Source organism: Misgurnus anguillicaudatus, chromosome 21, assembly GCF_027580225.2.
Source record: "Misgurnus anguillicaudatus chromosome 21, ASM2758022v2, whole genome shotgun sequence".
NCBI classification, from domain to species: domain Eukaryota; kingdom Metazoa; phylum Chordata; class Actinopteri; order Cypriniformes; family Cobitidae; genus Misgurnus; species Misgurnus anguillicaudatus.
The window spans coordinates 45,356,631-45,375,098 of NC_073357.2; the positions used below are offsets into that span (position 1 = coordinate 45,356,631).

At 37.2% G+C, this 18,468-nt stretch overlaps 1 protein-coding gene across 5 annotated transcripts in view; it reads right to left on the reverse strand.

Moving 5' to 3' along the window:
• The window catches only part of brsk2b (BR serine/threonine kinase 2b), a 148,686-nt gene that overhangs the window by 26,881 nt on the left and 103,337 nt on the right, over window positions 1-18,468 (reverse strand). For all 5 annotated transcript variants that reach the window (XM_055209121.2, XM_055209131.2, XM_055209140.2 and 2 more), the window contains exons 5-9: window positions 13,729-13,845; window positions 7,762-7,795; window positions 7,602-7,670; window positions 4,861-5,007; window positions 611-642 (exon numbers count right to left, since the gene is read on the reverse strand). In XM_055209121.2, coding sequence (XP_055065096.1) covers window positions 611-642; window positions 4,861-5,007; window positions 7,602-7,670; window positions 7,762-7,795; window positions 13,729-13,845 — 399 coding nt within the window. The remainder of the gene's footprint in view (window positions 1-610; window positions 643-4,860; window positions 5,008-7,601; window positions 7,671-7,761; window positions 7,796-13,728; window positions 13,846-18,468) is intronic.

Genomic DNA, 18,468 nt, shown 5'->3' on the forward strand with positions numbered 1-18,468 from the left:
GAAAATAATAAGGCATTGCTTGGGGCTCCTGACTAAACACAAACACACTCGTGCTATCTTATGTTATGACATTCTTTAAGGAAGCACATACCCATCATGTCCTCACTCATTATAATCTGATTTACATACTGTATACACACAGGCCTATGGGCATAGAATGAAATATGGATGGTATGGATATTTTCATTCATATTTTTTCACTTTATTATATAAATAAACAGCTAGTATGGATGCTGTCAACTGTGTGACTATGTGTGATCTGTCTTGTGTGCATTTGTTCCAATATGAAGTCGCACTTATGCTGAGAGGTTAATACTCAATGCTTTTCTGTTAAACTATTTTCCAAAATGACAGGCAGCTGTGAAAATAGTAAGGTAAATAGTAGCTGAACCAGCAAGGAGTGAGAAGTAATTTACAGAGTGTTAAATTTACTGTTTGTGCATCTGGCTCTAACACGATTTCTACTTTTGACATATTAGAGATTTAAGAATTTAAATTTACTCATTGTGTTCAAAACTGTGAATTAAAAGCACATTAATTTTAGACTATACAAAATGAATGAGGAAGTCAATGCAAACAAAACCAAAAAATAAGTAATATTAATACTCACATGTACCACGTGTGCTTCTGTATCTGTTCTAACTGTAAAGAGAAAAAAAAAACATACAGCGTAAATATCACAAGCATTCTTTCAGAGAGGACATACAACCGAGCAAAACACAGACAGTGGGGCTTGACAATAAAAGCGATGAATCCATCTCTGAGCGTCAGGCAGTTTCCTGCTGGCCTTTTCTAATCTGTCTCCTCTGTGTGGAGTCCTCTGATCTCAACGGGTTTAACTGAGGAATCCACAGAGATGTGTGCATTTCTGCAGTCTGCTAATTAAAGCTCTGGCACGAATAACAAGAACAACAGTCCTAACAACGGCAGCCCATGACACCTAATGATTTTTGTGCCTGTAATACAAACAGGAATAACTTTAGGAATGGAATAATGCTTACTACGGGATGGCAACAGAATCATCCAATCGCATCTGATTGAGCACTTGACAGTGAAAAATGGGGCAATAAACTGAAATGTCTAAGCAAAATAATTGGAAGAAAAGCCTGATACAAAATTTTACTTTTGTTTGGGTCTGAACTCTAAAACGCATGCAAACAAAATTTTATTTGAGATGTATGTTTATATTTTCAATTGAAAGTACTTAATGTAGGAGATCATTATTATCAGTATATGAAAAAATCAGATGCATGTAAATTAGATTTTATTTAAAAAATAAATATTTTTTATCAGGATCTTATCCTTGGGTTCAGTAATTTCACTTTAAGGGCACTAAAAAGGTTATAAGTTAGTAAATAAAATTCCTTATTTTATTGGTATTTAACAAATTTGAATTTGTCTTTCGCTGCAAAACCCTCTACATGCAAAAATCTGAACTTCTAAAAAAGTCTCTAATCACTTTCACTGTCCTTTTTAAATAAAAGTAAAATGCTAAACAATTCGGTCAATATTCTAATTTATTCGGTAAACCTCTATGTAGCTGCTAAAAAACTTATACGCCGGCAACCTTTCATTCAGTTTTTCTTCCTGCAATTACTGTGGGTCTAGTTTGCCACTTGAACAGTTTACTCGCTTCATTTGCACGTGAAATTGTAGTCTTCAAGACATTCATGTGGAAATTCGCGTCATGGTAGGGCCTTCCATAGGCTTCTGCGACTCCGCTCGCTTCCTATAATCAAGTCACTACTAGAGCAAGCTCCTGATTGGTTAGCGCGGCGCGTTTTCCCGCCAAAGTACAAATTTTTCAACTCGTGCGTTTGCCGCGGCAACTCTCAATACACACCATTCGCGCCGCGAGACCTCCAGACGTGCGTCAACGCGTCTTCACATTGACTTAAAGGACAAGTTCGGTATTTTACACTTAAAGCCCTGTTTTCAGATTGTTTATGATGAAATAGAACGGTTTTGACTGAAATTTGGACACATGCGGCTGCCCCAAGAATTTTCGGGTGTTTGTGTTTCACCTCCCACCTCTACAATGGGTTTATAGGTGCACTGGAACTAATCCTTTCTAAAATGCATTAAACTTTTGTTTACAAAGACGTGAAACTCACAGAGTGGTCAGGGGTGTTTACTGATATGCTCACACAAAAATCGCTGCAAAATACGCATTCCAACAGGTTTTATCGTAGTTTTGCCAACTCCATTGACTTGTATTAGATGTACTGTGAGGTACGGTATTACTCTGCGCCGGGAACTTTCTTTGTATTCTTGCAATTGGCAAAGGCGGATTATCGCCACCACCTGGGCTGGAGTGTCTATTATTCAAGCTCTCAGCGGAAGAATGTACGGGTGTGAGGCATTTGGAAAAATAGGTCCACAAGTTTACAACGAATGCTAAAACACAAAAATTCAGTCAAAACCATTCTATTTCATCATAAACAATCTGAAAACAGGGCTTTAAGTGTAAAATACCGAACTTGTCCTTTAACATTGAAATCACTCGCGCTTGACGCCTCTACCGCGGCTGGTGTAAACGCAGCATTAGAAGACTTTGCTAAAAATTGCCAGCGTTTCATGAATTCTGCCAATAAAACTGTATTCCTCAATGGTATGGATGGGTTGGATTAAGCAAAAGTACTTGATGAACGTATACTACATGCAGACCGCATTCGGTCAATATCATTATCAAGTTTTTGACGAAGGTGGCGTTTAGCGGCTTTTGCACCTGAGCTCTTCATATACAGTATCTAGATATGCAGTGGAGTCATGCACACATTTCAGGCTGATTCAGGTGCCTGAATAATAGTTGAATATTGTACAGTGCTACCAAAAGATGAATATTGTACAGTGCTACTAAAGTGTGCAAGATCGCAGAACTCTTATCCCAGATGGAAGACTGCAGAATTCTGTGGTCTCATTTGCATTTATTTCAGGATTTATAATTCCTTTGGTGAATGACCACTATAACAATAAAGGCAATGCATGCAATTCAACAAGCATGCAATTCAATGATCCTCTCTTTTATGTCTGTAACTGCGACAGTGTTCAAGAAGCAATCATAATACATTATCAGTGTGCTTTTAAAACTGTGGCACATTCGGTACCCAGCAATACTCTGTTTTATAGTATAGACCTCATATTTCATGCTAAATTGGCCAGACAGCATCTAATTCCTTCTCACTCTGAAAACATTTTAAAGGGTCTTTCTGAAATAACAGAAAACACACAGAGGAAATGGACAACTAGCAGAGAGCTTTTGATTTCAATCACAGAGATGTGTCCAGAGAAGAGAGCTGTCTGTTTTCTCTGGAAAACAAAAGAAAACTGGAGCGGATTATTAAGACAAGCTTATAAACCTTTTGTCACTCCAGTACGCTATAGGGAAAAGGGGTCTGCTCTGGAGCAAAACTGTGAAAAAGTAGCCTAGGGAAGACAGGAGAGATGAGAAGACTTTGAAAGAGAAAAAAATCCTAGACAGACCCGCAACTTTTTGAAGCTAACGCGTGAGATCCGGACAGACAGGCTGGTTGGATTAGTTCTGCTGCGTGTTGACCTAAAGTGACAGCTCAAAAGCAGAAGAGCTTTCAGACCCATAAAGCTTATTTAATAGAAATCTACTTAATATACTGTAGATGTCTGCAGACTGTTGATGGTGTATAGAACATATGTAATGCTGTAACCCTGTGACTCCCCAGGTCGTGAGAACCATTTTAAAAAAAAGGGTTTATTTTAATACCAATAGCCTGATCACTAAAACTCTTTAAAAAGTTTAAAGGATAACACACATATAACAATTCTTCCATAGAAAGTAATAAGCTTGAGCGAAAAAAATAATATTTAGCGATGAATATATTGTGTATTATGTACACATACAGATCAGCAAAAAAAATCGTACAATCTCTAACTTGCATCTTGTGCCGAAACACACTTTTGATAACCAGCCATGATACGTTTAGTGCATTACGGTATGCATAATTTACAGTATTTTCAAAACTATAAGTCGCATCAGTAAACAATGCGTTTTGAAGAGGAAAAAAATATACAAGTCCCACTGGACTATACGTCACGATTATTTAGAAAATTATTTCACAAAACCAAGCCGAAGAACAGACATTTAATCTGGAAAGGCAAGTTATTCAACTAAACAATAGCACAGAACAGCAGGCTGAATAGGTGTCCATACATGTTAAAGTAACATAAACTGTTATTTATACGATAAACAATAGCATACAGAACATACCTGGGAGGCTGAATAGGCTAAATTAACACGATAAGCCAAATCAAGTTCAAAAAGGTCCCAAAGTCATTCCGCATCACTGAATCCATTGAATTACATAAACACAGGAGCAGCATAGAGCGGACTCTCGCGGCTGTAGACGGTAATGGTTTCTCTTGGTTCATATGAAATAATTTTGACGTATATGTCGCACCTGAACTTAAGTTTCAGGACCCGCAAAACTATGGAAAAAGTGTGACTTATAGTCCGGAAAATATAATAAAACTATTTGTGTTTACAACTACTTTAAGGAGGGGGCAATGTAAAGTCATACAATTGTACATTACCCACTGTCATAAATACTGAGGCATAGCTGGCTCTGATTGGGTTGTAGGTCTGCCGTAAAGCAAGTTTTTGTAGTTTTCACTCGAACTACAGGACCGCTACCCGGCGGTTGGAAACTTCTTTAGTGCGGTTTTGTCCGATAGAGGGCTGCAAAGCGAATGTGAAAGTGCTGTTCACCCTGTTTAGAGTGGATGAACGACTGAAACTGTTTTGGAAGCGTTATTTTAAGGTAAAAAAATTATTTGGTGTTGCTTTAAAGGTTCACAAAGCTTAACGTGAATATGTTGCAGACTGACCGTGAATCGCTTGGTGGCGTCCACCTCGATCATCCCCCTCAAGAGGTTCTGGCAGTCTGGAGGAATAAAATGGGGCATATGAAAAACCCCCAGCTTCACTTTCTCCAGCAGGTTCCTCAGGTTATCATCGTCAAACGGCAAAGCACCCTGATAAAGAGAGAAACACAAAAGCATGTTCCTTTCACATCTCACATTATAGAGGATATGTATAACTCTGGATTAGATCCAAACAAATAACACTCCAAGGTATAAAATCCATTTAAAGAGTGTTTTATAACGGATATCTGTGGAGGATGGCAGACCACAAAATAAATAAAAAAAGAGTCTGGCGAAGAGAGACGATTGTTCCTCGATAATTAGCTTTGTTTTGTTCCAGATACACTTTATCATTTTCACATCAGAGAGACCCATCAGGGTCCCTGACACTACTGAGATGTCAACGCTTGATAAATGACACAGAAAATTTATGAGCGTGACTGACGACAGGGCCACGTTATAGATGATATAATCAAGTCAAAACTAGCAAAGTCTATACGGATAAAACATAAATAAAAAAATGCAGATTGCATCTCTAATGAGAGGTCTTTCAGCAGAAAAAGATCAAAGAAAGGTTTCTTTTAAATGAGAAGAAAACATTTGATTGGTCGGTGAAGAGAATGCAGTAATCAGTACAACACAAATGAGAAAAGGGAATCAAACGGCTTTTCAATTTCACTGAAGCCAATGTGTGATTCTGTCGGGTTCATTGTCTTTAACAGTAATTACACTGCGACCAACTTGATTGCAAATCTTTTGTTGTAAAAGAATAAAAAATCCTTCTCAAGTTCTGTGTTTTAGGAAATTATTGATTCAATTCTTTGGGCACCAAATAATTGGGTGAGGGGCACCACCTCAGTTGCTCAAAAAAATTTAACTTTTAATTCTGAATCACAACATTATACATACAAACTATATGACGCTATATACAGCATTTTGCAGTGAATGCAGTAAGCATATAATGCCCCCGTCACCTGACTGCAGATGATCAAATGTGTGTTCGATGGTGCTGTGCAGATTGATCTGCGATAAACATCAAAGTACCGCAAAAGCAAGCAGATCAGTCTGCTCCCGCGATACTTTTATGCCATACTGCATCTGTTTGCACAGTAACAAACGTCACAATTGATGGACAGCTATCCGGGAAGAGACTGCAACACCACTTCTCCAAAGGGGACAAAAAAAACATGCATCACTTGCATGTGAAAAATTTATAGCTTTGGCTGCTGACACCACCAGCGTATCTGCCTGATTTAAATAAAGTAGAACAATGTATATCCAATTTATATCAAGTAACTTTAATTGTTTTAATGACATTGTGCTGTGTTGCATGGTAAAGATATTTGTGCTAAAGACATCCGTTGTTTTGTGTATGTTAATAACAACGGTCTATTCCCTTATTTATTATTTTAATTAACAAAACCTAATAAAAATCTGAATGCTTAAGTGTTAAATCAGTCTAACACCACGTATTAACATAACCGTAAGACATACCAACTTTTGCTTTTGTTAATAGGCAGCTGCTGTATTCTCAAACCTGACTTTTAATGTAGGCTACTAAAACAAAGAAAGTAATTATCCGAAATTGTTTGGATTATACTTTACATATTCACACATATTATAGTGTGTGATACTGTTGTTTTAATCACAGAACAAGTCTGATGAGGGCACCCATTTGGCCATCAGCGTGCCTGTAGCATTAAATAAGTTCTCAGAAACGCCATGAAAAGTCTGACAAGGGCAAGCCACTCGAATTATAGTTTAATTCCCTTCACCATAAACTTGAAATCTTTCTACGAATGTTAAGAAGATAAAAGTAGATTCATGAAGCACTCAGTAGGAGGAATAAAAAGAGCTGATCTGATTCATGTCTGATATAAAGATGATTTCTAGGTAGAGTAAAACTCTGAAGATTTGGTGCTGTCAATCTTTTGAGCTCTGACTAAAGAGATTGTATAAACCCATTGGTTATCTTAAAACCTTATACCTTTTTAGCTAATTAGCCATCAATACATGTCCATGCCTGGATTCATTAACACACCTTATACTGTACACTTTAAAGGAAAACACCACAGTTTTTCAATAGTTTACTATGTTCTTACCTCAACTTAGACCAATTAATACATACCTATCTTTTTTCAATGCGTGCACTTTTAATCTTTGTACAGCGGCGTGAATGTGTTAGCATTTAGCCTAGCCCCATTCATTCCTATGGCTTTAAACAGGGATCAATTTATAAGCCACCAAACACTTCCATGTTTTCCATATTTAAAGACTGTTACATGAGTAGTTACATAAGTAAGTATAATGGCACAAAATAAAACTTTTGTTTGGAGCCATAGAAATGAATGGGGCTAAGCTAAATGCTAACACATTTACGAAGCGCTGTACAAAGATATAAAGTGCACGCATTCGAAAAAGATAGGTATGTATTAATTCATCTAAGTTGAGGTAAGAACATAGTAAAATATTGAATAACGGTGGTGTTTTCCTTAAAGCATGAACTTAGGTGCGTTTATTTATTTCTACAACAAGAATGAAACACTACAATATTTTTACTGGAAAACTAAGATTATATTTTGCAGCTCACTCTACTACAAGACTCGTGCTTGCTTTAGATTTGTCCTATGGAAAGTGCAGAGGGATACATAGTAAATTACAGTACAATTATATGACAGTTTCTGCCACAAAAAGCTTTTACTCACTACTAAAAGTGCAAAGAGAATGACTCCACAGCTCCATACATCAGCTTTCCTGCCATCATATTTTTCCCCCTGTCAGAAACGGAGGAGAAAGAAGTGGCGAGTGAAGAAAAAGGGAGGATGTACACCATTATGAGAAATGGCACAGAGAGCCCATACTTACCCTTATAACCTCTGGACAAGCATAGTGAGGCGATCTAAAAAGAGGAAAACAATATTTCAGCGTCCTTGTTCACTTTTAATAAACAAACATTAGGGGGCTTGCACGCTCTGATGATGTAGGATATGATGAAACATGTAGGGGCGGTTTCCCGGACAGGGTTTAGATTAAGCCAGGACTAGGCCTTAAATTATATTAGTTTTATAAAAATAAAAGTTAAAGTTTTTACAAACATACCTTACAAAAAAACAATACTGGTGTGGATCTTGAGACAAAACAATGGCTCTGATATATGTTAAGATATGTCAGAGCAAGATATTTTTAAATTAAGGCGGCTCAAACATGCATTTTAATCTGAGATTAGGATAAGCTTTGTCTGTGAAACCACCCTGTAGTATGCTAAGTAAAGTATAATGTATAGGCAGCAGGTTGCCTGTACATTATCCCCCGTATTACACAGCTATTTACATAAGTATGGTAAGGAGCATTAAATATTGATTTGAAATATTTATTTGCTCATTTTTAATGAATACAGACCTTCCTTGAGGAAAACCCATTTACTTTCGGTTTTAAGATAAGACAAGACGTTCAAATGTTGGTTTAATCATTTGTAAATACAATGCCGGATATATTATTAAAAGCCATATTTATATTTAATTTTGTGTAATAATAAACTGTACCTGTCAAAATGATTTGCAGCATCCGGTTACGAGCGGTAGTTATCTGAAAGGAATGAACCTTGGAATGTCGCGATTGGCCAATCAGAATCTAGCATTTCAGAGGCCAGGTAATAATTCAGTCTTAACATACATAGTATAATCTAAACCTACACACATAGCAAATTTGAGTAATGAGTAATAACTCCTCATTTGCATTACGATAATAACACCCTGACAAAGAGTCCTAACATTTTAACCACTCTATGTATGCCACTGTCAAATGCACCAATAATGTAATATTATATTTTAATGACTTCTGCTGGGAGTTTGTAAAAAAGCTCTTAATGTATTTTAATAGCACATCAGCTTTTCATTTTGCAACACAAACATGATTCTCTCTAAAACCTGTGGACTGATTGCAGGTGTCTCAGTTAGGTACATATTGATAATACATTCATTTAATGGTCTTTCCACTTTAAAAATTCACTACTGCTCATTATTCAAAATAAGAGAAAGCTAGAATTACTGTTTCAACAATTGCAGGGATTTTATACCAAATTAATAGGCTAAAACAAAAAGCTGTCATTTAAACACTTTTGTACCCACCTAGTTGATGCCTCATTCATTCTGGGTAAATGTAGATAGAAGACATTTCAGCCAAGTATTGCAGTCAAGGGTGTAGATCTAGTTTGAACGTTAGGGGGCTGAAGTATCTGAACTGTACGTTTTCATTAATTACTGTATAAATATTGGGTTGTATTGCTAGTTTTAATTATTGGGGGTTTACCTCCTACAACCAGAATTGTGTACTATATGTGTGGCGTGGATATGCTCTACGATAGGGACATTAAGGAGGATTAATATGGGAACTCTGAGAATCCACAGGGGGACTAGACTGTTATGAAAAGACCGTGATGGAGAGAAATTACTCATTTACACCAGATGCGGCTCATGGGTTTAGGAGATGTTTTTTGTTATTCCTTAAGTGCTGTTGGGCTGACTTGAGGAAAGCAGGCTCAAGAGTCAAAAACATTGACTCTCTTTATCCTACCCAGTCTCCTGAGGATGCGTACAAACAGCACGAAGTGTAAAACGAAGTGTAATGAGGTTATTTAATATACAGGTTTCTCCATGTTTTTGTCCATATTTAAGCCATGGTCGCTTGGAGTTGGGGTTAGAGTTGGGGTTTGGGTTAGGATGTCATTTTTATATAACAAAAAGTTGTTCTAACCCTAAACCCAACGAAAATGGTAAAAAAAGCAAAAAAATTGATAAACCAATAAATAAAACGACAAAAAAACGTTTAAGTGAATGGGAAGGACTTGCGTATCATATGCACGCCAAAGTGGAATTTGGCGTATGTATTGCACGAGTTTTACACTTCGTGCTATTTATACGCATCTTCAGGAGACTGGGCTCCTTTATCACAACTGCATGGTTTTCACTGAGCTAATCTAATAGCGCTAGTTAGCCTGAAAATGGTTTCTCCAATGCTTCAGAGAACTAGCAGTAGACTGGAATAACTGCTTATTTGATATTTTTAATAAACTAGAAATCTTAAGGGACAAAGGGTAATGGACCAACTATAACCAGTGCTACCAGGAAATCATTGCATTGTATTGTGGGTAATCAAGTTTCACTTGACCGAAGATTGACTATTCTCTAGAGGGGATTTGATTAAATGAACTGAATTTGCAAGCAGTCTTGTAACAATTTATGTAACTACTTCATTCCAAATTACAGGTGCTTGAGAGCATGGCAGAGACATTTCAGAACTAAACCTATTTGAGAATTGGGTCAATTTGTTCACCAGGCCAGAAATGTAACCCTCAAATGCAAATTAATGAAGCCTGGAACAGACATATGATCAACTTGCTGTGTTGACATGTAAGGCTTCTGCCCCTTTTCATATTCAACTGGAGTCCATTAACCATGCTAAACAGAATACATTTGTGTCAAGCATGTCAGGAGGCTAAAGATGAATGCATTTAATTAAAAACTGTCATATCTGTGCTTAGAAGTCACAATCAATAATTACAACATGACTCTGAAAAACAAAAGTATCAAAGCATTGACACCGAACACCGATGCCACATAACAACCATTGTTGGTTCCCCAAAGAATCATTCAGTCTAACATTCTTAAAGAGTCATTTCCTTCTTACACCATCTTAAAAATAAAATGGTCCCTAGCTGTCACTGAAACAGTACCCTGAAAAAAACGTCCTAATGGCGCTATTCCACTGCGTGGTACGACTAGGCTTGGTTTAACCCAGCTCGGACTGTTTAACTTTGGCTTGGTTTGCTATTTCACTTCAGTTTAGTACCGCTTTAAAGTGGGTGGGATTATAGATGTATGGTTTTAGTTGCGCTGCCAATACTGCTGTGACATCACTGTAAACACGACACAAACAAAGTAGCACATTTCGATAGAATGGTGTTCTTGATTCTCAGCATGTGGATGCTTTTTACAGCTAAAAATGGAATATAGGAACTTGTACAACAAAAAGGGCAGATGATGACTAGGACTGGGTATCGATTCAGATGTTTCATATCGATTCGATTTCGATTCACAAGCTATCGGTTCGATTTCGATTCTCGATTCAATTTTCGATTCCGATTCTCTGATCGCTTTTTATACTCGATTCTTGATTCAACTCAATAAATATAGATTTAATATTCCTACAGCATTTCATCTCTGCATTACAAATTACGCATATAGCTTTGTCCTTGTTCACAACACTATGGTCGTCGTCTTGCTTGCGAAATCTAAAATGCTTCATACCTCTGACTTTTTATGTGAAGGTGGCATCAACGAAGACGAAGCACCTGAAACCGCCATTTTAAGCACTGAATGAATGAATGACAGGCTCGCCTCTCGCTCCTTCGTAACATCACACAAGGCAAAAAAGAGGGTGACATTTAGTGGAGAAGACTATTAATTACACTGTAAAAAAATTCCGTAGAAATTTGCAGCTGGGTTGCCGGTAACTTACCGTGATTTAAATTTATGTTATTACTGGCAACATTTTTGTTCAAAGTTAAATGAACATTAAACATTTACAAGTCTTTGTTTTTACAGAATACAACTATAAAAACAGCATCAAGCAAAACGTTCTGGGAAACAAAATCTGAAACAAAAAACAGAAAAAGTTTAATGATGATTTCTGGTTCCCAGAATTCTTTGAATGAGGCCGTTATTGTATAGTTTTATTCTGTAAAGACGAAGACTTGTTAATACTCAAAATCCATTCAACTTTGAACAAACTCTTGCCAGTAAACAACATAAATTCAAATCCACGGTAATTTACCGGCAACCCAGCTGCAATACCATTGTAATTTCTACTGATTTTTTTACAGTGTAGGTTAACGTTAATCTTACGTTCAATGTTTGCGAAAATAAATATTGGGGGGAAAATCGATTCGTGGCCTTTAAGAATCGATTTTGAATAGACCACATTTAAAAAACGTTTAAAGAGTAACTAAACCCTAATTCAACTTTTTTTAGTTACTGATCTGTAAGAATGATGGTTTATTAGTGCTGTTCATTGATTTTAGTAAGTTTTTTGTCATTTGGATATAAAGTGTTTCAATTCTACAATATATGGTGTAAAAACGTCTGAGTGCTGCCCTCTTCAGGTTGAACGGTGGCTACTGCAGTTGAATTCTGCTATTGGATGTTGGGTCCAAAAAATGACTCGTGACGTAAGTAGGTTCAAGCTTACCACGCCCTTGTTACGATCTCACCACACACTTGGTACGAGCTTAGTTCGTCCTCTATCTCTGCTGGGATCTGCCCACTTTTATTGCATTTTTCAAATATTGCAAGTGGGTGGAGTCAGGCTCTGACCTGGGGTTTAGTTACGCTTTAATCAAAAAATCTAATTTTTTGACCAGCCCTAATGATGACATTGCTTTGTTTGCTCAACAGCGAGTAAGGTAATCTTGCATTTAGCAATGATGCTAGTGACGATCAGTGTTGGGGGTAAAGCATTACAAGTTATGTGCATTACGTAATAATATTACTTTTCTGAAGTAACGAGTAGATTACCTCATTACTTTATAAATGTACACATTAATATGTGATTTAATTTAAAAAAAGTAATGTGAGTTACTTTTCAGTTTAATTAATTCAATTTAAAAATAAAATAATGTACTGAATTAAACTAAAAATATTAATGTAGAATTAAGCACTCTGTGCGTCTAAGCAGGAACAGTTTGCGTCAGAAACGGAGATGGCAGGCCAGAGCTTGACATTTTTGCGATCATAAAAAACACCTGCAAGGCCTGAAAGAGATCAAGCCTCAGTCAAGTAAGAAAAATTAACGCAAAAGTAACTTAAAAGTAACGTTAGCATTACTTTCCATGAAAAGTAACTAAGTAAAGCAATATTAAGTTACTTTTTTGGGAAGTAACTTAATATTGTAATGCATTACTTTTAAAAGTAACTTTCCCCAACACTGGTGACGATCGTCTCTGACAAAAATCAGTGAATTACAGTGTTCACACGTCACATTTTACTATCGGTATAGCGCACTTGGAAAAATAGCAGATATAAGGTACTGTACAGAGTGGACACCCCCCCAAAAATTTGCCATACCGAGCCAAACTATACATTGGAAAGCGCCATAATACGTATATTTAGGTACAGATATGCAATCTTTGGTACCAATATGTACCTCCGATGTACTAATATTAAGGTGCAAAGGTGTACTTTTAAAAAGGGTTCCACCCCAGTGACAGCTAGGGAACATATTTTGACATTTTTTCTGACAGTGTAACTTTTGATCATCTAAATAACCTTTTTAACTCCAAAGAACCTTTTGTGAAAAAGATCTTTGGATGTTAAAGGTTCTTTATGAAACCATTCAGCCAAAAATTGTTCTTCTATGGCATTATCTGGCACCCTTAATTTGTAAACTCAAGGGAATGGACTATGATTTGGTTACTACTGGCAGATTTTAAGGTCTTGATTAATAACTTTCTGTGATAATATCCTTTGCTCTATGGCACTTACCCCTCTTTTTCATTGGTAATGGTGCCCTTAATGGCACACATTACAAATTCACAGTGGCCATGAAAGCCTTACTGGGGTCAAGGCATCACCATCATTTTTCACTAATAGTAACTGTTAGCAGGGGCTCAGGGGCCTGGAATTTTTAGGCACTGGAAAGCATAGGTTAGTTTAGTTTCTATACGTTTTATATCTGGGCCATTTCTACAGCTATTTTATAGCACATGCAGTATTTACGTTTTGCAAGTGGCCCCATTGCTACCATAAAAAAAGGTAAATCAGTTGCTGTACCACTCACCCACAACTGGTTTCTAAGAGACTGTCTCCGACCTGTAGTGAAGCCATGCCAAAGTCTGCTATCCTGATGTTATTTTTCTCATCCAGTAGCAGGTTCTCTGGCTTCAGGTCTCTGTGGCTGCAAAAAAAGACCAACAACATGCTTAAGGTAAAGGTATACGTGACACGTCTGAATTTACTGTATATTAGGTGCTTTTTCCATCCTCTCATAATGATTTTATTACACCATTCAGCTTATTTACGTTTCTTAATACTTGTTTAATAAAACAGAGAAGCTGCCAGCATTACATTCGGCCACAAATCTCTTGATCAAACGTCATGGGATACATCTTGATTCCTTTCACCATTGTGAAATCCTCTGATCTGAAGATAAAATTCGAAGCTCCCCGTACCAGTGCCAAGAAGCAAAGACTCTTTCATCCTCAGCAGGTATGTAATCGAGAAACACAAGACCATTTTAGGCCCAAGAGATCAAAAAGCAGCATGTACATTTCAGCTATCTTTCAAAAGACAGCGGATCGTGACTTGTAAGCCAATGAACATTTACGGATACACATAATTTGGAATTATCTGGCAACAACTGGGTGATAATTGTTAGTGACTTGAACCATAAACAACGCCCCCAATAGCTCCATAATAGGCCTTCTTGAAACTTATCAACCAACCACAGTAAACACAGAAAAATAAATGAGAATATCTGCTTAGGCACATTACAACCTGATCAAGCATTACAGTAGCGACATGGTCAAAAGGATTTTTTCCCTCATGTGAATCATCTATGGATTTCTCAATTGGTAACTGGAACTATTAACATTGCATTTCGGTTGGCTCACATGCTCGACTATGTTGCCATAATAAATTAATCTTCGTGCGGCGAGTGTAGCCATCAAATTGCAGGCATTTTGGTCAAATAAAAGACTCAGCGTGTTTGATTCAAGCAACTGATTGGATTCAGGCATAGATGAGGTCTGCTGAAAGAGACTGTATGTCACTGCTAGAAGCACAACTATAAAACCCAGCGATAAGAAGAGTTATTGCAAAGGTTAAACACTGACCAGCAATGCAGTTCTTAACTGTCTTTTACTTTGATTGATTCATCTTTCCCATGCCAAGGCAGCCGAGGAGAGGGAGGAGCACTCAAGTAATGGAAAGATAGCGCGGGGGTCCTAGTCAATACAAGTGTGTGTTTATTGAGAGCCTCTTCTGATTAGCTGCCAGCTAGAGACTGATTAAGCAGGTGAATGAAGCAGGACTGAATGATTGATCCCTAGGTGTCATCTAATGAAAGTATCGCTCAGACCCGATAATAAACCTCTTAAAAATAAATCCATCTGCCTGTTTTAAACACTGTAGCCAGATACCAAACATTCAGGGGATGGAGTCATTTCCTCACCCTCAAAACCTGTGTAAATTTCCTTTTTCGGAAGATTTTTGTAATCAAGCAGGAAACAGGAGCGCCATTAACCTTCATAGCAGGAAAAAATAAGTCAATGGTGGTTTGGTTACAAAATATCTTCCTTTCTGTTTGCAAAACAAAAAAACAGGTTTTAAACAACTTAAAGGTAATTAAAAGATGACAAAATGGGTGAATTATCCCTTTAAAGGTATCGAATTTAACATAAACATAAATCCTGAAGTCATTTTGTAAGAAAACTGTGAAACAATCTTGCTCCATTTCTCATTATAATGCTTACAGATGCAAGGGAGCCTCATTATGTGTCTAATTACGAATGCCAACAATAAAAACATCAATATGAAATGTGAGTATAGCTTAAAAAGGGGATCCTTTGTTTCAAACACCTACTGTATATGCTGTAAAACGTGTAACACAGTGATATCCCAAACACTAAATCTCTCTTAATGATACCATTTCATAAAACATACTGCTGAAAGATGAGAATTGCTGATCTTTCTGTTTTCTCTGACTCCCACTCAGCCTCTTAACCATCAAGGAGTCCTTGAACAAATCTTATTACCAGAAAGATCATCCTGGTCAAAAACCTATGATATTTCTGCAGTAGGTATAGGTTAACTAACACAGCTTAACTGGGAGTACTAAGCCATGCTGGTTAACAAACTAGACCTACCGAAACAATCATAAACCAGATTGGACAAGCATTCGCCAATCTGGCAAAAACGATAACTAGGTAGTATATATTAAAGATAAGAGACATTACTTTCATGTCATAAATGAATTTGTTCTGTATGGTGCACATGACATTTAACGGTTCAGTGGTTTGTGGAAACAGAGATGTCCTACTGACTTCCCATTTTGCTCACATTAGCTCCCCTTCTATCTGGTCTTCCATCATTACACTTTAGGTAGGAAGCTGTGGGAAATGGATGGTCATTATCTTTGCTGACCAGTAGAAGTTCATGGAACCAATATACTCAATCCATCCTTGCGAAAAACACTCGCTCTCCCTCTGTGAGGTTGCTATCATGTCTTCAAAACATGTTTCATGCTATTAAACTACATACAGAACATTTCTTCAAAATGCTGATATGAAAATGTAATGTCATCGTTTCCCAGTAGTTTTGAGGCCACAGTAAAGGACAGGTTACATAAATCTTTGATTCACTGTTAAAACAGTACAGTAAGTCGAAGGCTACATGAAAACAAACGTAAGACATACTTAAAGGACAAGTTTGGTATTTTACACTTAAAGCTCTGTTTTCAGATTGTTTATGATGAAATAGAACGGTTTTGACTGAAATTTGGACATATGACGCTGGCCCGAGAATTTTCGGGTGTTTCTTGTATCACCTCCCATAATGGCTTTATAGGTGCACGGAAACAATCCTTCCTAAAATGCATTAAACTTTCGTTTACAAAGATGTGAAACTCACCGAGTGGTCAGGGGTGTTCACTGATATGCTCACACAAATATCGCTGCAATATATGCTTTCCTACAGTTTTTATCGTTGTTTTGTCCAACTCCATTGACTTGTATTAGATGTGCTGTGAGGTACGGTATTACTCCACGCCGGGAACTTTGTTTGTATTCTTGCAATTGGCAAAGGCGGATTATCGGCACCAACTGGGCTGGAGTGTCTATTATTCAAGCTCTCAACGGAAGAATATACGGATATGAGGCGTTTGGAAAAATACATCCACAAGTTTACAACAAATGCTAAAACACCTGTTAGAAAGCCTTTGTAAATGAAAGTTTAATGCATTTTGGGAAGGATTGTTCCAGTGCACCTATGGACCCATTGTAGAGGTGAGAGGTGAAACACAAACACCCGAAAATTCTCGGGGCAGCTGCGTATGTCGAAATTTCAGTCAAAACTGTTCTATTTCATCACAAACAATCCGAAAACAGGGCTTTAAGTGTAAAATATCGAACTTGTCCTTTAAGTTCTTCCACAGATTTTTAAACATGACAGAACCAATACAAAAAGTTTTGGGAGTTGATGGAAGCAAAACAATTGTTTTTGTACTTTATTGGCTGCAATCTGACAAAGTAATTTAATTTAATAGCTAAAGTTAAAGTTTTGGTCTTGTAATGTGTCTAATAATGATTTTCAACACCAATCTGAATTTAATGGCCCCAACTAAGGCATTACAGCATTCACACACTTGCAAAGCAGAATAGCACATTCACTAATGCCTTTAGCCAAAAGCAGTCCTCCTAAAAGGAGACTGTCCTCCAAAAATAACAACCTCATACCGTTTGTGCAAGCACCTTATTACGACATAAAGTGATGTATTAAGGGATTAGTGTCCTCTAGAGGCAGTAGCTTATTCAACCTGTTGTTACATTTTAAGGTTTTTGCCTTATACATCAGATTAGACACATTTAATTTGATGAATTTGAAAATATAGGAACGGTTTCATAAACATTTATGTTTTTTTTTAAAGATATTTGGAGCATCTAACCCCACCCTCACCCTTACCCTAAACCCAACCACTTCTCAACCATATAAAACACAACGCGCAAGTAAAAGTACAGTCACATATCTATTGCATAAAACAGTATAAAAGTATTACAAACCATTCGCGTTGCAAACCTTGCGAACTGAAGCCATGCGATTACTTTATATGAATAACTTTGTGATTAAAACGCACAGTCAGATCTCATCCAAACATAAACCAGCATGATGTAGTCGGTCACAAGAGCCAATAGCGCCTCACATTCTTAGCTAACGTAATGATGCAATCGGTCACGAGACACACAAGAGCCAATGCCTTTTCACAATCATAGATGACGTATTATCTGGGGGCAGTTTTTGAAATAGTGTACACTGGATCTGATATTTACAGCGGATTGTCATCACTTTTTATCGTTTGACCTTGGTACAGGTGGAATATTTTAAGTACATTTTTTAAAAGTTGACGAACAGACAAAGCAATTGTATGGGTTGGAGAACAGGTTAGCTAAAAGAATAAGGGTTGTTTCTCATCATTTTGACAGTCCAAACTCTGCTAGACTTTCCTGCAAGTCCTCAAACTGCGACCAGAAGACTACAATATTTATATATGCCTCTGAACGCAGCTTTCAAACACAGCACATTAGCTGTGTTGAGCTTTCAAACAGTCACAGAAAAAATGACTGTGAATGTTTAGAGAAGAATAAAGCGATGCCTCCCTGCTACGCTGTTTATTCAGAGCTTTCCATCACCTATCAAGAAAGGCCTTCGAACCATCCATCAGCTATTTGAGCTGTGCTGGAAGCATGCAGCAGTCTTCATTAGGCTTCGTGCCTGCTGAAGCGCATGGTAAACAGATGCAAATATT